The 27,690-nt window shown below is 42.1% G+C and overlaps 1 protein-coding gene across 2 annotated transcripts in view; it reads right to left on the bottom strand.

Moving 5' to 3' along the window:
* grm4 (glutamate metabotropic receptor 4) overlaps positions 1–27,690 on the bottom strand; it is a 451,932-nt gene that overhangs the window by 220,526 nt on the left and 203,716 nt on the right. For both annotated transcript variants that reach the window (XM_062978465.1, XM_003220390.3), the window contains exon 3: positions 13,372–13,588. In XM_062978465.1, coding sequence (XP_062834535.1) covers positions 13,372–13,588 — 217 coding nt within the window. The remainder of the gene's footprint in view (positions 1–13,371; positions 13,589–27,690) is intronic.

Here is a 27,690-nt window from a genome sequence, read left to right on the forward strand (position 1 = left end):
AAAAAACAAGGCCCTGCCTTGAAGTAGGCCTAAGTCATTGCCACAATGGTGGATGATCAAAATATCAGGAGGGAGCCCACTCCTGGAACCAAATAACAAGGGAATCGAACCATTCCAACATAAGCCTCTTCTGCCTCTCCATTCAACTGTAGTGGTGGAGGTGAGGCACTGGAACTGCACGTCTCTCCTCGGGGGAGGAGGCAAATCACTCTCCTCTCCCAGCTTTGCTGGTGTAGGAATATCCCTTTCTGGGATTCTCCAAATATCATATAAGTTTTCATTTTCAGGCTCTCTCTCTCTCCACATGAAGGAAGCAACAATGGAGTAGGGTATATCTAGGCGGCTGATCCTATCCACATGTTCAGAAAAAAAACTATATTCAATCCCCAGATAGAATGAATGTGTGCAAACATAAAGCACATAAACATAAAGTGTGGGTGAAACATCAGGAGAGAATACTTATGGAACATGGCCACACAGCCTGAAAGACATACAACAACCCTGTGATCCCAGCCATGAAAGCCTTCGACAACACATAAAGCATACAGTTATTTGTAGCCTACACCATAGAAACAGAAGTGTACCATTAAGCCGCAGATTCATACTGCTGTGCATCATAGATTTATCTATCTATAGATCCATACAGAACATGAAAAAGAACAAAACCATCATGCCCAGTCATGAAGATGAGATACAAGGAGCAGAAAAATAAAAACAAACTTTCACATTCCTGTCCATAGAAAACCCAAACCAAATATATGCAAATATGACACTTTCTGTCCAGCAAGTGCATCCTTACTCATTCCAATGCATTTCTTCTGAAATTCGATCATACAAAATGAGCTCTCCCTGATTGCAAAAGATCCCCAGGAGCAGAGATTCCCAAATGGCCTCCATCGCACCCAGGAAAAGCATATTCCTTTTGCAAAGCCATGGTAGCAGAGAAGTCAAGAATTAACACTGTTCCTATTTATAGCACCTTGATTAGAAGCTCATCACCTCAAAGTTTCCATTCCCTTTATCCATTTATAAGGCCATAACACAGTTTGAGAAGGACTAAATAGTCTGGTGTCCCACAGATCACCCCAGAATTTAATGTGCCATTCTGATACAGTTAAATTAGTAACAGACAGCTGTCTGTGCACCATGGGTTCTCGCTGCCTCTTTGGTCCCTGCTTCTCACTTATGCAACAGAGAGCCAAGAACATAAGCCAGCTTGGAGATGGCAGCAAGCTCTCATCCTTGTCAGTGCCTCATTTTCAACCACTTTTCCTAAGGAAAAGGGTTGGAAAGAACTGAGCTTATAGCCAATGGTATCAAACCAATTCCAGAAAGAGTGGCTAGGGAGAAACTGAGTAATTACGAATTCCTGGTTTCCCTTCAACTCATCAGAGAACACGCTGTGATTATGACAACTGCAAGCATTTCCATGCCCAGTTCTCCTTTAATAGTATAGTTGAGTTTGTCTCACAGTAGCTAGCACTGCCCATTTCCCTCCTGCCTGCCTGTGGGCCTTGGGAGATGAAGGTTAAGAAGAGCAGAACATCTCTCTGTCCTTCTCACACCGTCAGTGGTATAGCGCCACTCTCCATGGTGGCCTCTAAAGAGTGAGACTGGAAGTACACATAGCTCTCTGCCAACATTGCCGCTCCACAATGTGGTAATCCCTTCTAAGCATCCTTCAGCAACAGTCAGCAAAAAGCTTTCTCATTCTTGACAAATCCTTGCCAAATTTTGCTGAGTACAGAATTTTGGGTCATCCAAGCTCTTCAGACAAGTTAAAGCATCTGACTTTGGGGATAATTCCACTAAGTTGGGTCAGCAGAGCAATGGTGCCGACTTTATATTCTGTTAAATCCTAGGTGTATTTATAAATGCAAGCTCTTGCTGAAATGTATACATCATGGTGATGAGAAAAGAGGTACTCAGCTTTTCAGTTTTTCAATTTTCTCTGGCCTGATATTCTCTAGTGGTATTAGAGTATAACTCCTATCAACGTACTCCCTGCCAGAATGATCAGAGTGAGCTCTCATATGCACTACATTGTAGCACTTTGATACCATTTTTACTGCCATCGCTACATCCTACAGAATGCTGGGATATGTAAACTCATAAGGTATTAAGTATTCTCATTCAGAGAGCCTCACCAAACTACAAATCCTACAATTTCATAATATGTGTATAGCTATGTTGTTAAAATAAAATCACAATGCTGTAATTATGTAGTGTGAAAGAAATGCTAGTCCCAGCAAAATGAATGTCTTTTGCATAATGTCTTTTGAGTGTCTTTTGTATAATGAAAAGTTACTTTTCTTTGGGTTCTTGAAGGTCTTTTTGTAAACTGTAAATGTAATGGTTTTCTATCATACAAAATCCAACAATAAGTCTATCTTTCAAACAGATAAACAGAATAATTATTGATATAGGTACAGGTATAGATCAAGGCTGGATCGACACTGCAATACAATCCAGTTGAAAGCAAATAATCTCAATTCAGAAACTGGATTATATGGCAATGTAGATGGGGCCATAGAAATACCCTGTATAAATGCTAAATGTCCAACCTGATTTTCATTTTTCTGTCTTCAAGCGGTACTCACAGAAGCATTATTTCTGTGCTTCATTCATCTTAATGTTCTCATTTGGTATCATACCGGCACAACTGTAGCTCTGGAAGAAGTAAGCTTTTACAGCTATGTGGTATTTCTTCCTGTGAACAGTTTGCACCTGTATTTGCAAAGACATTCCCTTTCTTACCATATAACTACAGTATATAGCCTAAGTAACTCAGTGTATGTTCCCAGGATTTAATTTTTGGAATAATTTTCCTTCCCACCTGAATGCCTTTCCCCTCTTCCTTTCTGCAGTTCCCATATTTTCTGGAGCAGCAAGGTCTTTCCAGCCTCTGGAGAATTGCTCTCACTAGCAGTTAAAGGCACTGAGCATCTGTTCCATTTTTATTTATTCTGCACAGATTTTTGGTGGTAAGACAAAAGATGGGGAGATTCATGGGTGGAGTACCAGAACATTTGAAGTTTCCATACACTTTGGTGATGGAGGCAGGACAATGATGTGTTAAAGTCTAATCCGAAATAGCTTGCATTCCTTAATCAAATCTGTCAAAATTCTATAGTCTTTGTGGGTATGTCATTAACATGTCCAATTTACATGCAGAAAGTTTGGTATTACTTTGTTGCTTGTGCCTGCTCACTAAGTATATGGAGGAAATTAAGACTTGAATCTAGCAGCAAGAATATTATATGCTCTAAAGTGGAAAACATCAAAGATACCAACTGTAAAAGATTGTACAGTCAAGATGTAGGAAATAATAGACATGGGCAAATTAGCAATGTTGTTAAAATGGATACCATTTTATCAATACCTTTTAGAGGAAAAGAGAAAGACTTTATGTATTGGTTTGGAGACATATAATATTGAGATAGTTACTTGTAAATGTTAAAACAAACAGAAGTAAACTATTTGCTGGAAATCCACTTTTAAAACTAATTTACGTACATTGGCAGTTTTAGAGTTGTATACAGAAATGCCTGTTTACTGGGCAATCTTTCAGCCTCATCACACTAGAGCATGAATCTACTTTAAATCCAGTTTCTGCCTCCTGCAGAATTCGGGGGTTTGTAGTTTAGGGAAGCCCAGGACCTGTCTGGCTGAGCAGTTTAAAGGCCTCTCCCTAAACTACACGCCCCATAATTCTGCAGGAGGAAGAAACTGGATTTAAAGTGGATCCATGCTCTAGTGTGATGAGGCTATGTTTATGTATTTACAAGTATTGTTGCTTTCCTTTTCGTGTTTTTTTAATTGTTAAAATAAGGAGGGACTGAAATGATGAGCTCGCCTAAATATGCTAAAGATGCCAGATTCTAACCATCAATGCTCAGCAGGGCCAGCTTTGGTTAATACTTGGATGGGGGACCACAAATGAATACCATGTTCTGTAGATAATATTTTGGAAGAAAGAATTAGCAAAACCTCCTATGAGTATGCATTACCTTATGAAATGTATGGTAGCCATAATTCAACAGAAAATCTGAAGGCACACAGACTGACACCAGAGGATGTGACACCTATATCCTACTACAACTGATATGTGAACAAACAAAAAAAAACCTTTCTCCCCTCTTCATTCATCCAGGTGCCTGCATTCATGTCTAATCCTCTGGAGGTTTTCACTCCAACTTAGACTATTGACTAAATTCATCCTTTACAAAATTGATTGCTTAAACTGTCCTGGCAGTCAATGAATTTATTCATGTGTTTTCAACAGAATTTGTCAAATGTTTCATAAAGAAATTACATAAAGAGGATGCATTATGCAGTCTGAAAACTTGTGATTATTCTCATCCTTGATGAGAAGGCATGATTCAATACCTCATAGCATCCCACAGGGGAGGAATGGGATTTTAAAATAAAAAAATGCATGTTTTGTGAAAATAAATTGTGCAGAAAAAACACATTAGTTCTGTACACACAAAAAGGGTATTTTGCTAGTAATATTGCCCTCTATGGGAAAATGATATTTTATGCACAAAAACAATGCCTTTTGCTCAAAGAAATGTTTTGCAAAAAAATTCTGAAATATATGAAAAATAATTGAAAAAAGTGTAAAAACTATTATAATCATGTATAGAGAGGAGAATCCTTCTGAATTCTTCATGCTTTTATACAATAATTAAATAAGTGAAAAATTACATTCCTATTGCATAATTACACATGAAGACCATACTATTTCATCGGAATGTGGTAATGATCTAATCTTTCCAGCTTTTATCATTCATTTCTGCCTTCCGTGTTACTTTGAGTCTTTCAGTTTAACAAATCTATGTGTGCCCTACCATCTTGGGGAGATGCTTTCACCAGTCTGTTCCTGAATATCTTATGCTTCTTCCACCCATACCCTACCAGGCCAGCCTTCCTCCAAATCAGTCCATCACCTTATATACAAAAGGCAATTCCTAGTGGGCATAAATAACAACATGAAACATCCAACAATAATGTGCAAGAATTTTTGTTGCACTTGCTGATTGTCTGTAAGATACAGGCATATATGATATTTCCAACAGCAAAACAGATGCATGGTTTAAGTATAAAAAACAGAGATGAGATGCTTTAAGGATGCTTCATGACAGGCTGAAAGATATTCTCTGTCTTTTAATCATTCTGCTTAACTTGTTCAGTATTTCAGCCAGCATTGCTTCTAAACCCTGCCCTGGAGAAAGTCATCAAAGAGAGGGAGGAAGGTTGTGAATACTTTTCCTCCTCCTTAGAATGTTCTGCCTGGTTGACATTCTTTTTGAGTGAATACCATGAGATTCCTCCTTGCCATCTTATGATCTGTCTTACTGGGTTTTCTAAGAAAAGCACACACATACACGCACACATATTTTCCTTAAACATTCAATGGTAGCTGGTTGAATGCGAGCCTGCTGGCGAACAAATGATTTATACTTCAGACAATGAATCAATACGATATATGGCCAAAGACATATTTAATCTTTCAGAAGGATTAGGCTGCAAGGGAACGTCAGTGGCATTGCGCAGCCTTTCAATCCAGTTTTCAATTTGGAGAGCTAAAGAAATGACTTCTCCTCTCCTCTCCCTTCCCTCCCCATGTCTCCTCTTTTCTCTGCCTTTCCCCCCCTAAAATTACAGACATCCCATTTCATAGAGTAGGTGAATTTTTCTGATATTTGTCAGCTTCTTATTTTCCACTGCCCACGAGGACAGAGTGTTCATAGGCCATATATTGCTTCTGTCAGTGTGCAAACTCTTCCCACTTTGAGAATACCAGGTGAGAAGGCAAGATTTGGCTCATACCAGGGAGCAGTCCCAGTGGAGGATGCCTACTGTGAAGGGTGGAATTGGAGTGGAAGAGAAAGAGAGAATGCTCCCTTCTTCTGATAGTATAACCTCCCCTGAAAGCTAGGCCAGAACATGAGGAGAAAATAATTACAATAATTCATGGAAGTATTAACTTTATGGCTTCATCAGATCAGGGCAGTAACTATTCTTATACTATTTTTGCAAAAAAAAGATACAGATATTTTAAGTCATTAGAATTTGTTAGGAACTGGAGTTGAACTCTTTTTCACATGAAAAAAAGGGGACGTCAAGAGGATTTGGACTGGACAAAATACATCACATGCAGTCTGTTTGTTCTAATCTGTTTTCTGCTTCATTGATTTAAAAAGGAAAAGAATGGCAAAGAACAGTGAGTTCCTGCAGTAAGGATGTAATTCTTTATTACTTTTCATCTTGAAGAAACTAAAAAATAATTTAATCATTGTCACTGTGAGAAAGTCTTTGAAAAGCATGTAATTTTTGAAACCAATTCATAGATCAGGTCTTATTCTGCACAAAATCCAAACATGGTTGAGCAAACAGCATTTTCACTACAGGAAACCACTTTTTTCTGCACAAAAAATATTGTCTCCGTTCAATAATACTATTTTCTGTTTAGAAAATGTTGCTTGCTTCACAGAAAATGCTGTTTTCTGTACAAATTGGCATGTACAAATTTTACACAGTTTCCCAATTATAGCATTTTCTGTGCAGTGAGCCAGAGTGCATGGTAGGGTAGTGTAAGGTAGGACACTTAGGAGCAATCATGTCTATTCCCCAGATCAGCCAAAATAGATGATCACCTGCTAAGGCAAAAGCAAACTCTCCAAGACATTCCATCCAGATCTATAAGCCTTCAAGGGTGGACCATTTTAATCAGCCTCACATCCCTGTAGAGAATCTGAGTTCCAGTGAGTTTTTAAAAACCCAGGTAGTGTTTTGTCAAAAAACTAGAAGGTTCTTCCCATTTAGATCACCACCATCCCACCCCATACAGAAAACTAGGTCCAAAGTGAGTCCTGCAGCATTGATGTCACCAGACTACTTGAGATAGACCCATGGTTGTCATGAGGATGTGACATCCTGAACTGCTCCTGACAGAGAGGTCTCTCCATGGATGTTGATGTCCCCTAACACAATCAGCTGGGGGGGGGGGGCTTCAACATCACCCCAAGCCCAACTGAACCAGCTCAGGAAAGCACATATCACCAGAAACATTCAAAGCATTTTGATTAAAAAGTCACTATCTGTTGCATCCCTAGACTGCAGAGACACCTCAAAACCACACTGGAGCCCCAGACTATAAGCAAAGCAAGTTGTTTATTGAAGAATATATGTAAGCAATAGCAAATCAAAGCACAAAGTCAATGAAACAAGATCTTAGTCCATCAGGTACAAGATACTTTAGAGTCTTGAAGCAAGGGTCCATGAAAATCCAACACAAAAATAAATTCCAACAAGGTATCAAAATTAGTCCAAGGACCAGGAACAAAACTAGAACAAATAACAAGCTCTTTGATTGCAACAAGGAATCCAAACTGCAAAACTTTCAGGAACAATGACTGGATAATCCAAAATTCTCCAAGAACAAAACAAGGACTGGAACAAAACTCAAGATACAAAGCTAGATGAACTTGGCATGAAAATCCACAGGAACAAGGAACAGGATTCTATGAGTCCATGAACAGGAACCACGCTCAATGAGCAAAGTTACCACCTCTGAAAATCTCTCTCAGGAGCAATTCCTCTTAAGGCTGAAATCAAGGCCACTCTCTGTGGGAAGTTTGTTCAAACCCTTTTCTCATTAACAGCCTTTTGTTTTGTCTCCAAACCTCCCTTTCTTATCTCTGTTGAAATATAGCTTTCTTTCTGTCAACCTCGTTAGTGTTATTACCACTGAAATGCCCATCTGCCAAGGAATGGTTTGACCTTGACTCTCCCAAGGAATGCGGTTCAACCTGCTTGCTTGAAACCATTGTATGCTTGTTCCCAGAATCCTCAGAGACAAACTCTGACTGGCCCGGAACAGTAGCTTCATCCAACTCTGGCTGCATGGGAATCCTAGGCCCCAACCCAAATTCATCTGATAGGCACAATCATAGGCTGAACAGGACCAACCTCAGACTCACCTGACAGCTCAGGTGCAGGCTGGGATACAACACTATCCTTGATTCACTAAAAGATCTTTGTAAGAATCGTTTTTTGCCATACTTTGAGTGGATAAGTGTTTTGGGGCTGAAAGAAAAATAGCATTCTGTTTTACCTTTAACATCACTCCTCCTTATTAACAAACAAGGCATTTGAAGGATAACCAAGCAGCCATTTCATTTGGTCATTCTTTAAATGCCTGTCTATGAAAGATTAATAAGGAGAGATGTTAAGGGCACGTGGCTGAAGGGCATGGGCAGAAATTGGAGGACATGGGCTTGAAGGGCATGGGCAGGGATGAAAATAAGATGATAAACAATGGCAACACTTAATTGAAGAGGCTGGTATACTATATGCCCTATCTTAGAACAGATTTTCTCATTCTGACAGTTTCCAGATATTTTAGACTTCCACATAACAATTGTATTATGGGATTTACAGCCCATCTGTGAAAAGTGCCACATTAGGGAAGACAAAAGAATAAAAAGAGCAGTTTTGAAGAAGCTAATGTTATACACCTGGAGGTCCACAGTATAACACCCATGGTTTGTCTCAAAACTTAACAACTTAAATCATGAACTAGGCATTGTAAATCTATGAATTAATTGTACCTGTTACATTAATAAAAAAGAATTAATCACCAATTTTGATCATTTTTGAATAATTTTACAAACTTTGAGCTGGTCTCAGTACATGATACATGTGTGAATGAAGAGAGAAGATAGCTCAGCATGTCTTTACAAAAGCAAGATTCCACCTGAACATTAGGAAGATCTTCCTGACTGTAAGCACTATTCAGCAGTGAAACTCTCTGCCTCAGAGTGTAGTGGAGGCTCCTTCTTTGAAGCAATTTAAACAGAGGCTGGATGGCCATCTGTCAGGAGTACTTTGAATGTGCTTTTCGGCATTGGCATGAGGTTGGAATAGATGGCTCATGTGGTCTCTTCCAGCTCTATGATTCCACGACAAAGGTAAAGGCAAGTGAAGATCTGTTAGCATTTTCCTGCTTTGGCTGGAGACAGCACATCTTGGTGTGAGAGCACACAGAGATGCACTGACTCAACAACCTTTAAAATGTGTTTTCTGTCTGCACACCATCTCTAGAGAAGAAAAAGATACACTATGCTGGAAAGAAGGATGAGGATTGGAAACTAGCTCTGGTATACTGATCCTAGAAGAGAAACTAGCCTACAATAGCTCTTAGGACGAATCCAGACTGCAGAAAGTTATGAGTATAGATTACTACAGTTGATATCATGCATCTTTCACTATGAATCATTAGACTTTGTAGGTTCATTTCCACTATAATATGGTATCCAGAAACAACTGCCATGCAAAAGAATCTTGAACAGAAGATAATCAAAGACTGAGGAAAAGCAATGTATTAATTCAGACTGCATACAATTGTCTTCTGGTTGCCAGACCATGACTCAGAGATCATGTCTATATTGTGAAATATTCTGAGGCAGTGAAGGAAGATGCAGCCACTGCATCTCTTGTCCTATTGGTCTCCTATCTCAACCTTCTTATGCCAGTCTTCTGTCACATGCAGGACTCTCTTTTATCCTAGGAATGACAAAGGTATGTCAAGGAAATATTGGGGATGTGACATGGGAGAACTGAGCAGATACCCATTACACTGCAGGTATATTTTAATGAACAAAAATCAATTATTTTTTTTGCAATTAATTCAAATTCCATGAAAAATATTCCACCTAAACATTAGAAAGAACTTCCTGATGGTAAGAGCTGTTTGGCAGTGGAATATGCCGCCTCAGAGCATGGTGGAGTCTCCTTCTCTGGACATTTTTAAGCAGAAGTTGGATGGCCATCTGTCAGGGGTGCTTTGATTGTGTTTTCTTACAAAGCAAGGGGTTGGACTGGATGGTGCTTGTGGTCTCCTACAACTCTGATTCTATGATTCTATAAAATCATGTCTTGATTTCTACTTGACAGTGGCTGTTCGAGACAGAGAAGTTCTGTCCATGAACACAATCCTGTGCCCAAGCAAAAGGTTTAACCACTGAAGTATAATTTATGTCTTTAGGCTGCCCCGGTAGACATTGTTTGAGATACCCAGAAACAACTTTTATTCATTCAACAATCTAATCATAGGGATTGTGCAGTAAGTGCTGAAGTGCCATCTACTGGTGCTCTGACAATTCACAGGCACTCACTGCTGTATTTTTTTACCATGATAACATCTACTCTCATTGGCTAAAATTAGTGTATCATGGCATATGTATAGAAACATTTCTATTATTTAGCTTTCATTATGTGGATCTACAAGATCCTTCAGAGCTTAGAGAAAAGGAGATAATAAACAATGTCAAGATTTCCCTTGGCAGGTGGCCATCTATTCATACTAAGAGATGAGCTTTTATTCTTCTTGCAACTGAGTAAAGGATTAAGTCAAAAATGAATATATAGTTCTTTTGCAACAATTCCAGATGGAAATGGTTCCATCTCATATCCCTCCAAACCCTTGTATATCTTCTATGAGGGGCCGGGCTGTGGCGCAGGGGCCGGGCTGTGGCACAGCTGGCTGGTCACCAGCTGCTATAAATCACTACTGACCAACAAGTCATGAGTTCGAAGCCCGGGTCGGGTTAAGCCTCCGACCATTAATAGCCCCGGCTTGCTGTTGACCTATGCAGCCCCGAAAGACAGTTGCACCTGTCAATTAGGGAAATTTAGGGACGCTTTATGCGGGAGGCTAATTTACAACACCATAAAACTACCAGCAAAACACGAGGAAAGGAATGCGGAAGTACAGCCACTACTGGATGGTGAAGCAACAGCTCCCCCTGTGGCTGGAATCGTGAAGCTGGAAAAATGTTAAAAATGCCTCTGAGTCTGTCTAATGTATATTGTTTGTCTGTTGGCATTGAATGTTTGCCATATATGTGTTCATTGTAATCCGCCCTGAGTCCCCTTCGGGGTGAGAAGGGCGGAATAAAAATACTGTAATTAAAAAATAAATAAATAAATACGCTGATAGAAGTAGCATCAGAGGCCCATGTTTAGTAACAGTGAGTCCCCATATCAGAAAACTACAAATTTGAACCTCTCCAGATATTACAAAAATGGAAAGGTTTGCTCAGTATCACCAATCAATGATTCCAAGAATAACAATATTCTTTTAAAGATTGTTTTTGTGTTTCTATGTATGTGTGCCACCTGACTAGCCAGGAATTGCTTCATCTCCTAGCATTTATAGCATTTAACACATTTTCTTTCTTGTTTCTGGAGAGAAGGAGTGAGCCATTCTCTCTCCTGGCTCAGTAAAATCACACATTCAGAGTGGTGGAAATCAACCTTTCCCCTGGCAAAGCCCCATAGCTTCCATAGGAGGCCTGATTTATATTGGAAGAGTCCTTGGGTGGTTGGTTTTTTCTTGGAGAAAATACATTCTCACACTATTTTCCTCCAGCAAGCACTTCTTGTGAAATCCATGTCTTCTCTGAGAAGATGCCTGGGCCCTAGTGCCTTCACCCGTCTTATCTGAAATGCCCTGCAAACTGCCACTTCTCTGCAAACAGTCACAGTAATGAATTCAACCTAGGCTCTGCAATTAAAAGAGCTTAGGCGAGATTTATACAGGATTATATCTGCAGGGTATTGCCAATGTCTAACATTTGGGCACTATGTGGTCCTTGGAAATAAGCAATTACAACGAGCTTGATGTGCTGTATAAATATAATCATAGAGGCTTTTTTTCATGGTTGGAAACATACCTCTATTGGCTAATCTAACTGATGTGGAGAGAGGGGCCAACCACAAAAACACTGATCTGAAATCTCTCTAACCAAGCAAAGCTTCCAAAAACCCAGTCCTTGGCTTTGTGGATGAAAAAAAGCAATTTAGCACCTTTCTCATAAATCTGTATCACAAGGTGAGCTGCCACCTTTTGTATTGGCCTTGCTACAGTTGTTTTCATAATAGGCTGACATACTAAAATTTAGTAGGTAAAGCTCTTTATTTTGTGGAAGTAAGTGGTGGTTTACCACCATTATTTGTGGTTTTTTGTTTCTGTGATAGGCATAACTAAAGGGGGCAACCAAAAAGGCTTTACAATGATTGGAACATTTGTTCTATTTCAGACCTCATTCAAACTGACATGATTGCAGATGCTTCACTTGCACAGAATATGTGATACACATTAGGATCCCCAGGGGATTGGCTGTTATTGTGAACAGAGCAGTACAACTGGTCAAAGAAATGATGTGTCATGGCTTGTAATGAACCATCACTGGGAACATTTCATAAATGGACTATCTTGGCTATAACTTATGTAGTGGTAGCTTGCTACAGAACTATGGCATGGACCACACAAAGACTGATGAAGAAGGAGAAAACAGAAAAGACAAGTGGCCTGTTTCCATGTTAGGTAGGTGAGAAAATAACTTCTTAATTTTGCAGATATTTCTGCCTTTCCAGATAATGTTATTCCAAACTCTTTTCATCAACACTAAATATGCTGTTTTCTCATGGAATGCAGAAAGGCCTGAACATTTGTCATTTTCCCCCTCCTTTGTCTTCCTACTACAGATAACAGAATACTTTTAAATAAATCCAGTTTCTCAATGTACTAGACAGTAACTATTGGTGTTTCATGGCAGATAAAATCCTGTCAAGCTGTTGCTGAAAATCCAGAAGATTCCTAGTTGGTAGATGGTCCACCATGACATTATTCTCATTTATTTTAAGCATGTCAGAAGCGAATTGAGGCAAGTCGCTTCTTGTGTGAGAGAATCGGCCGTCTTCAAAGATATTGCCCAGGGGATGCCTGAATGTGTTAACCATCCTGCAGGGGGCTTCTCTCATGTCCCCACATGGGAAACTAGGGCTGACAGACGGGAACTCATCCCATCTCGCGGATTCAAACCACCAATCTTTCAAGTCAACAGTTCAGTCGGCACAACCCATTGCGCCACTGCAGCTCCATTGGCCTCCTAATAACATCGTATTTGCACTTTCAGATTATCCAGAATATCCCAAACTAGGAAAACACTTGCAAAAATCAACAATTCCTTGTCACCTTCAGGCATCATCTCTTTCTATCCAGTGGGAAACTATTACTGACTCAGCTCTTACCTTCAACACAATAAATAGATACTGTATATGTCACAGTAAAGCTCTATAATTGCACTTGGTGGCTCCCAAGCCTGACATATGAGTGAAAAGATAAATCTATCAACCTATGTCAAAATATCCATTATCCATTGCCCATAATTCTTTGCACTATAGCCCATATCTCATTCTCTAGGGGGAAATGTTATCATTTACTCATTATTCCAAGCGGTTCCAGACATTACCCCTGTTCCATGCATCATATCTTTGTCAGGATAGTGGCTCACTTACCATTCTCCCTGGATTTCTGGATGAATGCTTCTACCCCACTTTCACCATAGCTTCCTTCAGAGGCTAAAGTTGAAACATAATTCCACTTGAATGCTTTCACAATATCCACCATAGCCTGGGCCTGGTAAGTGTCTGAGGGAACAACACGGGAGAAGAAGTCATATCTGCTGTTGTCACTCAGATCAGGGGCAGTGGAAGCATAGCTTATCTGAGGAATCTGTAAAGAGAGAGAGAGAGAGAGAGAGAGAGAGAGAGAGAGAGAGAGAGAGAGAAGAGTATTAAACTGGAGAAGCGTTCTAAGAGATTTAAAAACATTTCTAAACATTTACATTCCAATAGACTCCCCCATGAGATAGTCAATAAACTGAAGTTGTTCTCTTATAAAACAGTTGAACGTAAAGGCTTAAAGATTAATAATTGAATTGGGGACAAACAGTGGAACTATATTCCACTTGATTGTTATGGTGAACAGTTTGATGAAAATGTTGTCACTGTGTGGTCAATCGAAAACTCCATGGTGAGTATAATTAGAAAAAGAGTGCATAATAAAAAAATGTGCATCTGTGGCAGCTATAACTAATCAAAGACATCACAATTTGATAGTGCTTTTTTTTGTTTTTCAAGTTGCAATACAGGGGGCTTACTAAAAGAAAAAAAAGCCAAGCTATAATTCATCAGGAAATTTAGATAGACATCTCAACATTTTATAGACTGCTTAATTATCATCGAAGTTATAGCACCACGTTTGAAGAAAAAAGTCAAAATTTTAAAAGTACAGTAGAGTCTCACTTATCCAACATAAATGGGCCAGCAGAACGTTGGATAAGTGAATATGTTGGATAATAAGGAGGGATAAAGGAAAAGCCTATTAAACATCAAATTAGGTTATGATTTTACAAATTAAGCATCAAAACATCATGTTATACAACAAATTTGAGAGGAAAAAGTAGTTCAATACACAGTAGTGCTATGTAGTAATTACTGTATTTACAAATTTAGCACCAAAATATCATGATATATTGAAAACATTGACTACAAAAATGTGTTGGATAATCCAGAACGTTGGATAAGCGAGTGTTGGATAAGTGAGACTCTACTGTAGGTGCTTCCTGGGAGTTAACACATTCCTGTCATAACACATTGGGAAATTGTGCTAGATTCAATTTAACCATGTGTTTTTGGTTGTTATTCAATATCCACTGGGCAGGTGTAAGTCAACATTCCAAAGGGGGAGAAAAATGGAGGCAGTCATAATTTATAAGGACATAATGGTAAATGCTTCAATATTTAAGTCTAATGGTATAGAAAAAAGGAAAGGGAGCAGAGAGATGTTAGAGGTGTATGGATGGTACAAAGATAGTGTATACTAAAAATAATACTAGGAATGTGAAGTATATTTGAAAATACCAGATTAACTAGTAATCAAATTCTATTTCAAAAATTGTAGGGGGAGCGTTACTCTTTAAAAGTACATATTAGGGTCATTCATCAGTTTAAAACTAATTGTTGTTTTGCACAGAAAACAGCATTTTCTCTATAGGAAATTATCTATTTGAAAGGTTAACTGTTGCATTTGGAAGTTTCCAAGAAGAGCAAATTAAGGGGTTTTTTTCTCCAGAAAATAGTTGGTCTATGGCAGTGGTTCTCAACTTGTGGGTCCCTGAGATGGCTTTCAACTACCAGAAATCCTAACAGCCGGTAAACTGGCTGGGATTTCTGGGAGTTGTAAGCCAAAACACCCGGGGGCCCACAGGTTGAGAACCACTGGTTTAGCGGCTCTGGAGATGCTGAGAGACACAAAAATACATCCAGGGAAGGGGTGGCATGCAGCACCAGGACTTCACTTTGCTCACCTCTGGGGCTACTTAAACTACAGAATATGTTCTCACAAGATGTAAGAAATGGCCATCAGTTCAATATCTTGAAATAAGATGATGCTCTAAATCCTATTTTTTGTCCCAGCTAGAGTTGATCTTCTGATTTAATGGAAATTTGCTAAATCAACATGAACATAGATGCTATTAATTCAACTGGTCTTACCTAATGAGACAAACAATTGAATTTACATCCATGTTTATTCATGAAGAATACAACTTGAAGGCACACAACATCATCATCATCAACAACAACTTTAACAAAGTGCTGTCCTAAGGACTAAAGCAGCCATCTCCATGCTATTCCTGGGACAACAATTGCCTGGCACAACAATAACACTTTAAACGAATGTGGGAGATTCAACTAATTACACCATTTCAGTTATTACTTTTTATGCAAGTCAAATCAATTTCTTCATTTTTTGATGTTACATATTTATCATAATATTTCTCAGGCCAAAGATGTCAAGGTACTCTTCAAGTTTCATATACATGACTCCCTTGACCATGCTACACTGATCCAGTTTAGTGTGACCACAGCATACTGGCCATGATTCACATTCTCATGCCAGAGAGAATATCCACACACTGTTCCTTTCTGTTAAAGTACACCATAGGGAGTAGGTCCCATGATAAGAATAATCATCAGAGAGATAGAATTCTAAAGGGAATGCATTTGGGTATGTGTTAAATGTCATTGTTCAACCTTTAGTTCAAATCAGCTGTGAGAATTTAAATAAAAAGATAATATAAAAGGTGAAGGAATTTGTACCAGGATTAGGCAAGCAAATATACTAGCCCTCTCTTGCCAGTAGCAGTCTGAGAAATAGGACCTGGCAGTTCTTCCAGCCTAGTACACCTTTGGGACCTTTCATATTTGTACAATATGTCAGTTGGGACTAGGACACTCCCTGGTGCCATTCTGCACTCAAGCTCCAGTGAGCGGCAACATACAACTGAATGAATACATTGCTAACAGTAGTACTATTTTTCCCTGTTCTGCTACTTCCCCATGTTTCACCTAAGAAGGTGGTCACAGGATGTTGAAATGGGAGAAACAGGGAATGTGCTTATATTGACATAACAGACCAACAGTCTGAAGCAGACCTAGGACCTTATCTGATGCAGTCATCTCATTTCTCCATGTTGTCAAAACAGAGTCCCACAGAGCCCATCACTTGACACAGGGCAACCATGTGTTGTACCCCAGGGCAGCGTGAGCACTGAAAACCAGACAGTGTGATGACCCATGGGCCTTGTAGTCCTGCTCAGGACATTGTAATTCCTGATGAGGAGGAAAACTTGGGTTTTTTACCTTCCCAGTCTGAACTGGATTCCTCTCAGCCAGATCTTTCCCAGGCAGATCTGGGAACCTTGCACCTGCAAGAAAGTTGTCTCCCAGAAGTATGTCAAACAAGCCCAGAGCCTACTTCTCCCATGTTCTTGCGCCGGGAGTTTTGTAAACAACAGAGAAGTTTGGAATCAGCTTCGCGCAGGAGTGCGAGGATTGCAGCTAAGAATGTAGTCAATTAAGACTGTTTCTCGTGAGAATCTTTAAGGAGTTTAACATCTGGTCTCAGAGTTTAGCTTTCGTTTCTGATTCCCAGAGAACTGCTTCGGTGAGAAAGTTAGACTCTATATAGGTGTTTTGCCCGCGTAGTAACTTCGCGGAGTCAATTCGTCAGCCTACGGAGCGAGTTGTGTCTGGACAGCGCGCTCCGATTCAAGCCTCGCTCCTGCTCAAGCCTAGCCCTGCTTTCCAGCCTTCGCCTTGCTTCCCAGCCTTTGTTTATCTACGGACTTTGCCTTGTTTCCCAGGACGAATCCTTGCCTTGTTCCACGGATTTTACCAAGTTATTCCACGGACCTTGTTCTTGTTCCTAGTTACCTTGTTCCGCGTTTTAAGCCTTGTTTCAAGTATCAAGTTATTTCCTAGCCTTACTCAAGTTATGGACTAAAGGACCTTGTCATCTCCCCTCACTTTGCCTGGCAAAGTGAGTGTTTCGGTTATTGGATTACAACTTTGGACCTTATATTTCATATTGGACATTGCCTTTTTGGACTAATTTTGACCTTTCTTGAAAGGTCTGCTTCTGGACTAACTTTTACATCTGCTTTTATTAACTTTATATATTCCTTCAATAAAGATATTAGTTAGATTCTGGCCTCTGTGTTTGGTTATCGGTGCCTTAGCAACCTGGGTCGTGACAGTTTGACTCCGCCACCCATAAGCACCAATTAACCAAGGCCAGAATGTCTACCGGAACCGTGCCGGGTGGGCAGCCGCTTACCTACACCATCGACAAGGATGAGGTGGATCGCATCCGCGACAGACTCAACGCCCAGGATGGAGAAATAAAGGGCTTGCGGGAGCGCGGAGTCCGCCTCCCGGCCATGGCGTTGCCTACCAAGTTTACTGGAGAAGCTTCTAAGGTTCATGTTTTCCGTCGCCAATGTCAAGCTTATCTAGAGGCCCGAGATGCCGAGTTTCCCCAAGAAGACATCAAGGTGGCGTGGGTTTACAGTCTTCTAGACGGGCCAGCGGCCAATTGGGCGACGGCACTGTACGACCAAGCCTCTCCACACCTAAGATCAGCGCAACACTTCTTGGACCACCTCAAGGAGACTTGGGGAATCGAGGACAATTTGGAGGCAGCCGGACACAAACTCCGTCGCCTTTTCCAAGGAGACAGACCTATGTCTCAGTATATAGCCGAGTTCCGAGTGCTGGCCCACAACACCGGCTGGAACGATGTAGCCCTCAGAGGACAATTCCGGGAGGGTCTCAACATTGAAATGCTGGAAGAAATCTCCAAGGTGGATCCTCCCCAGACCCTCGAGGCACTCATTGATCAATGTTTACGGGCTGAAGTCATGATTGCCAACAGGAAACAGTGGGTTCGAGGCCAGGGCAGTAGAGCCGGGGCAAAACCCCCCGCTCCCATCAGCGTTCAGCCACGTCCAGTGTGGAGACCCCCACCGCCAACCCCATACCCCAGAGGAGGCGAGGAGGTGCCGATGCAGTTGGGCAATGTGCGTCCCAGACTGGATGCCGCCGAGAAGGCCCGTCGTCAACGCTTAAACCTCTGTTGGTACTGCGGGAATGGGGGCCATTTCGCCAGAGAGTGCCCAGCCAAAGGGAAGCCTGCCGCCCGTCTTGCGGCGGCGTCCTCCACGGAGACGAAGGCGTCTGAGCCGACTGGCACACAGCCGGCGGGGGAAGCCAACGACCGGGTGTAGAGAGGCTCGCCAACCCGGTCAAAAAATCCATTCAAGAGCCGCCAACCGGGGTCCTGTTCCTTCTCGTGGTCACATTATGGTCAGCAAAAAGGGGACCCGTCATGATCCACGCCATGATAGACTCTGGAGCTACCAACAATTTCATTGATAGAGAGTATGCCGACTCTCTGGGATTACAATATCATGATTTCAAGAATGCCCGTGTGGTGCAAGCCATAGACGGCCGCCCCCTCAAGACGGGCCCCGTAAGTCAGTGGTCGGAACCCACCAGGATGTGGATAAGGGAACATATGGAAGAGATTTCCTTCTTTGTTACCGAGGTTCCCCATTTCCCTGTGATTTTGGGAATTCCATGGCTGACTCTCCACGACCCTAACATCTCCTGGTCCAACAGAGAACTGCAGTTTGCTTCGCCGTACTGCCAAAACCATTGCCTCGTAGCCAAGGTCTGCCATGCCACAGACACCGAGCCCATCATCACCTTGCCAAAGAAGTACTCCGAGTATTGGGATGTATTCAACGAGAAAGAAGCCGAAAAATTACCCCCACATAGACCTTATGACTGTGCCATTGACTTGGTGGAGGGGGCCCCGATCCCGCGAGGGCATCTCTACTCCCTGACTGAACCAGAGCAAGAAGCTCTCAGGGAATTCATAGAGACAAACCTTCGCAAGGGATTCATCAGACCCTCTCAATCCCCAGCCGCCTCCCCAGTGATGTTTGTGAAGAAGAAGTCAGGGGAACTACGCTTGGTGGTGGACTACAGAGCATTGAACAATATCACCAAGCGGAACAGCTATCCCCTGCCCCTAATCTCGGATCTACTGGATCGGCTTCGAGGAGCCAAGGTATACACCAAGCTGGATCTTCGGGGGGCTTACAACTTAGTTCGCATCAGGGAAGGGGACGAGTGGAAGACCGCCTTCCAGACCAAATTCGGATTATTCGAGTCCCGAGTTATGAATTTCGGTTTATGCGGAGCTCCCGCAACGTTCCAGCATTTTGTCAATGACATTTTTCAGGACTATCTAGACAGGTTCTTGATAATCTACCTGGACGATTTTTTGGTGTTTTCTAGATCACAATCAGAACATGAGAACCACGTCAAAATGGTGTTACAACGATTGCGGGATCATGGACTTTATGCCAAGCTGGAAAAATGCGCCTTTGATCTACAAGAGGTAGATTTCCTTGGTTACCGCATCTCGCCTCTAGGGCTTTCCATGGATCCAGCCAAGGTTTCAGCAGTATTGGAATGGCGGGCGCCAACTAACAAGAAAGAAGTGCAGCGTTTCTTGGGGTTCGCGAACTATTACCGCAAGTTCATTCCAGATTTTGCCCGCTGGTCTGACCCCATCACTAGCTGCATCCGTGGAAAACAGCCTTTCCGCTGGACTGATCAAGCAGAGAAAGGGTTCCAGCAACTAAAGAAACTATTCACGTCCCAGCCGATTCTACAGCACCCAAATCCTGGAACCCCTTTTGTTGTGCAAGCGGACGCCTCTGATGTGGCAATTGGGGCGGTACTCTTACAACCGGTGGGAGATCACCTCCATCCCTGTGCCTTTTACTCTCGCCAACTAACCACACCAGAGAGGAATTACACCATTTGGGAAAAAGAACTACTGGCCATAAAGGCAGCCTTTGAAACTTGGAGACATTGGCTAGAAGGGGCCAAATTTCCCATTGAAGTCCATACTGATCATCGTAACCTAGAACATCTAAGAACTGCTCGCAAACTGAATCAGAGGCAGCAACGTTGGGCTTTATTCTTCGAACGTTTCAACTTCCAGATTCATTACGTGACCCCAGCCCAGACCAAGCAAGCAGACGCCTTGTCACGTAAACCGGAATACGCTGCAGGACGTAAGGAGGCCTTTGAATCCCAACTATTACAACCCGAGAACTTTGCCACGCTCACAGTGGGGAACACCAAATCCATTTCCATTGGTTCAACTTCCTCTACTCCAGGACCCATCTGTGCTCAAGAAATCAGGGCTAGTCAGCAAGCAGATGCCTGGGCGCAGGACCAACTTCGCCAAGGTCTGCATTTTCCCTTTTCACTTAGAGATGGGCTGCTTTGCTATAGAAATCATGTTTATATCCCACCCGGACCGGGCAGGGAAAAAGCGCTCCGTCTGTGTCATGACTGCAAACCAGCAGGACACTTCGGACTATTTAAAACCATGCATCTGATCCTAAGGGATTTTTGGTGGCCCAAGATCCGCAAGGATGTGGAAAAATATGTCAACACCTGCCCAGTATGCCAGCGCTCCAAGATAAGAAGGGAGAAGCCCTCAGGGCTACTGCATCCCCTTCCTACTCCATCTCGTCCATGGGAAATAATTTCTGCGGATTTCATCACTGACCTACCACCTTCTTGTGGATTCACCACGATCTTAGTGGTGGTGGACCTTTTCACCAAGTTAGCCCATTTCATTCCCTGCGAAGGCCTCCCCACGGCCAAAGAGACTGCGGATCTATTCCTTCAACATGTTTTCAGACTACATGGATTGCCCAAGAGTTTAGTCACAGACCGTGGATCTCAATTCACCTCTCGTTTTTGGAAGGCGCTACAAAAACTATTGGGCATAGACTCCCGCTTATCTTCAGCTCATCATCCCCAAACAGATGGGCAAACGGAGCGCACCAATGCCACTTTGGAGCAGTATCTTCGCTGTTATGTAAATTACCAACAGGACAATTGGGCTTCTCTGTTACCACTGTCTGAGTTTGCCTACAACAATGGAGTTCAAGCTTCTACAAAAGAAACGCCGTTCTTTGCAAACTACGGCTTCCATCCACGTTTCTTTCCCCCTGTCATTGAAACCTCAGAAGTTCCCGCAGCAGAGGATTGGCTACAGGAACTCACAGCGGTACAACAACTTTTGCTCCAGCAACTGGACCAAGCCAAGGAGGACTATAAACGCCACGCTGATAAACACCGCCAGCCGGGCCCTGAAATCAAGGTAGGAGAACGGGTTTTTCTGTCCACTCGCTTTCTGCCCTCCCACCGCCCTTGCCGGAAGTTAGATGCCCGTTTCATTGGTCCCTATCCGGTGGTGGCGCAATTAAACCCCGTGACTTTCAAACTCCAACTTCCGCGTTCCATGCGCATTCACCCAGTGTTTCACCGTTCCCTGCTCCTTCCGGCGGATGGTGTGCGTCCTGATTCAGACCAACCGGCCCCCCCTCCTGTTTTGATGAATGGGGAGGAGGAGTTCGAGGTTGAGGACATTTTGGATTCTCGCTTTCATCGCCGCCGCCTACAATATCTCATTGACTGGGTGGGTTTTGGCCCTGAGGAACGCTCTTGGGAAGACGCCTCCACAGTCCATGCTCCTGATCTAACCCGCCGCTTTCATCAGACCTATCCCGCCAAGCCACGACCTCGCGCCTCGGGGAGAGGGCCCCAGTTTGGGAGGGGCCTTGAGGAGGGGGATAGTGTGATGACCCATGGGCCTTGTAGTCCTGCTCAGGACATTGTAATTCCTGATGAGGAGGAAAACTTGGGTTTTTTACCTTCCCAGTCTGAACTGGATTCCTCTCAGCCAGATCTTTCCCAGGCAGATCTGGGAACCTTGCACCTGCAAGAAAGTTGTCTCCCAGAAGTATGTCAAACAAGCCCAGAGCCTACTTCTCCCGTGTTCTTGCGCCGGGAGTTTTGTAAACAACAGAGAAGTTTGGAATCAGCTTCGCGCAGGAGTGCGAGGATTGCAGCTAAGAATGTAGTCAATTAAGACTGTTTCTCGTGAGAATCTTTAAGGAGTTTAACATCTGGTCTCAGAGTTTAGCTTTCGTTTCTGATTCCCAGAGAACTGCTTCGGTGAGAAAGTTAGACTCTATATAGGTGTTTTGCCCGCGTAGTAACTTCGCGGAGTCAATTCGTCAGCCTACGGAGCGAGTTGTGTCTGGACAGCGCGCTCCGATTCAAGCCTCGCTCCTGCTCAAGCCTAGCCCTGCTTTCCAGCCTTCGCCTTGCTTCCCAGCCTTTGTTTATCTACGGACTTTGCCTTGTTTCCCAGGACGAATCCTTGCCTTGTTCCACGGATTTTACCAAGTTATTCCACGGACCTTGTTCTTGTTCCTAGTTACCTTGTTCCGCGTTTTAAGCCTTGTTTCAAGTATCAAGTTATTTCCTAGCCTTACTCAAGTTATGGACTAAAGGACCTTGTCATCTCCCCTCACTTTGCCTGGCAAAGTGAGTGTTTCGGTTATTGGATTACAACTTTGGACCTTATATTTCATATTGGACATTGCCTTTTTGGACTAATTTTGACCTTTCTTGAAAGGTCTGCTTCTGGACTAACTTTTACATCTGCTTTTATTAACTTTATATATTCCTTCAATAAAGATATTAGTTAGATTCTGGCCTCTGTGTTTGGTTATCGGTGCCTTAGCAACCTGGGTCGTGACAGACAGAGACCAATAATCATATAATATCTTTATTAAAACAATTATAAATCCAGGAATGAATAGGTGGAAAGGTTGAGCAGATAATAGTCCTTTATGGAAAGGTATGAATTAGTCCAAAGAATTGAAGGGAAATGTCCAATATTATTGTCCAAAGTCCAGAAACCAAAACACGCTCAGAACTGTTGGAAAGTTCTTGAGCGGGGAAAAACAAGGAAGCAAGACTGAATAACAAAGTCCAAAGTCACTAAGAAGTCTTTGATAACAAGGCAGGAACGTGATGAAGCTGAGGCAAAACTTGGTTCAGGAACAAGGCAAGGAAGTAGACTTAATCCGGGTCTACTCGGGAGTCGCGTCGTGGCTCGGCTTGGCCGCCAGGATCTGGAAACTTGGCTTGGAAGAAACAAGAGCTAGAGTCGGTGAAACCTTTCTCAGGAAATAGCAACGTTGACACCGCGAAGTGCCCACTATGCAAAAGACTTTTATGGTACTTAGATTTGATCACAAACAAGGAAAGCCAAACTCCCTAAAGGTTCCCAAGGGAAAATCTTCTATCCATTATCCCCTTGAGATGCCAAGCGGTTACTCCTGCGGAGTTCTTGTTTCTCAGATCTCTGGCGATGCAGAAACTCCCTTCTGTTGAAGGACACATTCTCTGGGGAACTAAGAACATCTGGTTCAGCCATGGGAGTAATATTTTCACTTTCTCTCCCAATTAAGCAATCGTCCGAGCTATCAACAGCCGGCAGCTGTAATTGGAAAGAGCTCTGTGGACTAGGTAAAAAGTCAGAATAAGCTTCATCCTGGTCATAGTTCATTTCTGGATCAGGTTCAGAAGCCAAAGGTGGCTGGGGTATGACACCATGTGGATGGGAAATCATGTGGGATGGGAGGCCATCCCAGAAAGATGGTAGGGAACAAAGGAGGATAGCTCCCTCCTCTTTCGCCCACTTTCCCCCACTTTCTTCCTGCCCGTCTGATGATGTCCTCTAGAGCAGTGGTTCTTAACATGTGGATTTTGACCAGTTTACCAGCTGTTGGGATTTCTAGGAGTTGAAGGCCAAAACATCTGGGGACCCACAGGTTGAGAATCACTGCTCTAGACACTTCACATCTAATAGCATTGTGAAGAGAGCCTTGATTAATATCAGTGCATTGTGCCTTTGATACATCCAAAAATTGGGTGCAAGTAACAAAAGAGTAGAGAGAGAGAGGAGGGGGAGAGAAGAACAAGACCTAAGGTGGTTCATAGCAGCTTGTGATTCAACCCAAAGTTATCTATGTTCAGTCCTTTAAAATGATACAGTGATGACTTCACAGTGCCGATGCTAGAACACGTTGAGTATCCTTTATTCGAAATGCTTGTTATTATTATGAACAAGATAGGTTCTGTAGGTTTGTTCTTAAGTTGAATTTGTTTGTAAATCAGAACAAGTACATTTTAATGTATATATAAATATATATAAATATATAAATGTAATGTGTGTTTTATTATGGAGTAAACAACAAAACCACTGAACCAAATCACACCAAATTTGGCCACAAAAGACATAGTCATCCAAAATATGTCTTTCAATTAAAAAAACCTAGAAAAATAAGTCCAAATTAGAGGACCAGGAAAAGCCGTTTTTCCCTAGCTGCCAGTTAGAAGAGTAGGCCCCACCCACTTCATCTCCTAGTAACCCACTCAGCTACAATGGAGCTCAAGGCCTCTTCATTCAGGTCTCTTCCACACTGCCTATAAAATACAGATTATCTGATTTGAACTGGATTATATGGCAGTGTAGACTCAAGGCCTTACCACCACCCATATAACCCAGAATGCCAAGGCAGGATAATCCACAGTATCATTTTGAACTGGATTATCTTGAGTCCACATTACCTTATAATCCAGTTCAGTGTGGATTTTATACAGTTGTGTAGAACGAGCCTCATATAATCCAGTTCTAAGCAGATAATATAAGATTATAAATATAATATCTAATAATTACTGTGGTATAATAATACAGAACAATATAATCTCTAAAATCAGGACAGTAAATAAAGAACAACATTCTGAAATCAGGGGAATTCCAGAAAGGAAACAACCAGGGCCAACTAACACCTCCCAACAAAGGATTCTCCAAGATAGGCTTTGGAGCTGCAAGGCCATTAAATGCTAATCAAGGTGACTAATTACAGAATGCAAGTACCCAGCCTTCCAAGCAGCAAGCCTATTCCATTGTATTCCAGCTCACCAAACAAGGATTTGCATAAGAAGAAAATGGCCAGGCTTTGAGGCTGCAAGGCTATTCACTGCTATTCTATCTGGCCAACAAATGATTCCCATAAGCCACAGCAATGTGTGGCTGGGCACAGCTAGTGTGTGTGTGTGTGTGTGTGTGTGCTATCTATATATATAAAAGAGTGATGGAATCCTGGCGACCGACAAAACAACAAAACTAAACACCCCACAACCTCAAAAATTGACAGCACAACCCCTCATCCACGCCTCTAGGTTGATACAACAAAAAGAAAAGAAAACTAAAGTCCTAATTAGAGGGAGATGAATAATTGTTTTTATCCAATTGCTGCCAGTTAGAAGGCTAAGCTCTGCCCACTTGGTCTCCTAGCAACCCACTCAGCTCAGGGGACAGGCAAAGTTAGGCCTCACTTAGGCCTCTTCCACATTGCCTATAAAATACAGACACCACCAGACAATGCCACAGCAACGCGTGGCCGGGCACAGCTAGTATATATATATACTGTATATATATACACACACACATACACACACACACACACACACATGCTATGGATAGCATAGAGAAGGGCTAACACCCCTGTGGGTTTGTTTTGCTGTCTGTGCCCTTGTTCAGAAGATTTTGCCTCATTTTCTGTCCCTGTGATAATTGGATTTTGAAAAATATGGCTTGTTGTGGAAACAAGGATTGGTGAAAAAGCTTTAATTGAGACACCTTTCCCCCAAGATGACACTTTCAGGAGTGGATTTTCATTTCTAGGTGCAGATTTCTCTCACTTCCTGTTGTCTCACCCCCATTCTTAATTATGAGTCATCTGTAAGTCAGATGTTTGTAACTTGGGGACTGCCTGTATCTGTATTTCCATATACTTACATAATGAGATATCTTGGAGATGGGACCCAGGTTGAGATATGAAATCCATTTATGTTTCATCTAAACTTTATACATATAGCCTGAAGGTAATTTTATACACAATGTTTTAATAGGTTTATGCAATAAACAATGTTTGTGCAATCAGAAAGTCAAGAGTGTCACTCTCTCTGTCACCCTTGTGAACAATTTCTGATATTGGAGTGCTAAGCCTCTAGTCCACTGAATCCACTCAGTTAGTTAATTTGAACTTTAAATGAGTTATCTGAGGTGCTGAACCCAATCAGGTGAAAGACTTCAACACCTTCTTAGATACTTTTACAATTCATACTAAAATCCAAAGCTGAGTCACTGTCCCATTGTTGTCAGAGCTATTAACTGCCACTGATGGCTATGATTCCCTTAACGGAGCAGAGCTGAAACTAGAAGAATAGCTTATTCTTTCTCTTTTCCCTGAAGAACTCGTACAATGTGATCACAGCCAACGAGCTTGGGAGGCACACGAAATTATCATGCCATTGCTGTTCTGTTTTCTCCCACAAAACTTGGCACCACAACAAAGGATGACAGAAGAAAGAAAAAGCTGATCTCCCCCCCAAGAAGAAAAAAGATAATAAGCAAAAGTCTCAGCCTCTCATCTGTTAAGAATACATGTAGGAAGAAGAGAGAGGTTCCAGATGGATCCTGGGCTCAGGATCAGCCACAGAAGGCAGATCTAAAAGACTCCTAAGACCCAGGTTTCAGATTTGCAAAACAGCCGATAAAACAGTCCTGTGCTGCTCTAATTTCCCCCCTTTCATGGTTTATATTTGCTTAATTGGTGCAGCTGTCACTGCCCACCAACTTTGCCTCCTCCCACGCTATGAGCCTAATTATGATGGGCTTCAAAAGGGCAGTCGGGAAACTCCAGGGATAGGAGAGAAAAAAGAAAGATGTTTTTATAAAACATGGCAGCTGAAACTAACAAGTCGCTTTGGCAGCATCACTTCCCTGCCTGTTGGGAGGGGGAGAGTCACACCGCACTGTCTTCCCACCCCTCTCCCAGCCTTTATGCCCCTTTGCTGACCCCTATCTTGAAAATCAAATGACTAAGCCCCCAGCATCTTTTTAATGAAGTAATTGTGGTTTGATTCATACATTTAAAAAAATGGTCTTGATCACAAAGTTATTTCAGGACAAACTAGTGGCAACATGCAAGAAAAGAGGTGGATGGAGTTGTCCCCAAAGTAGAAAAGACCCAAGACACCAGGTGGCAAAAGTAGAATTATAAGGGCATCTGGTTCAGCACCATGAATTAAAACAGGAGTAGGTATATGTGTTATGTTGAGTGTGGTAAATTGTGTCTATGGGTTCACAAGAACAAATCACAGGAAAAACTGGGATATATGCACACATAACATCAGAGTGTCATTGAGATGACATAAGTTCTTAATGAGGAACAAGATGAGCTAGCAGTTTCTTTTATCTCAGTTTCCTGAAAAGGCTAAGGTTTCAGCCCTCATTTCTTCTTCTGGACTTCTAAACCTACTTTTTCACATTGCAACATCTGAAATAAGAAGAGCTCAAAGGGGCAAGTGATAGAAGTAAAGAGAAACTGGGGCATTTTAAAAGCCGCTGTAAAAGTGGGATGACAAACGATTAATTAGGGTTGTCTCTGCAAAAACAAAATAATAGGGAAG

The sequence above is a fragment of the Anolis carolinensis genome, chromosome 4 (genome assembly GCF_035594765.1).
Source record: "Anolis carolinensis isolate JA03-04 chromosome 4, rAnoCar3.1.pri, whole genome shotgun sequence".
Classification (NCBI taxonomy): domain Eukaryota; kingdom Metazoa; phylum Chordata; class Lepidosauria; order Squamata; family Dactyloidae; genus Anolis; species Anolis carolinensis.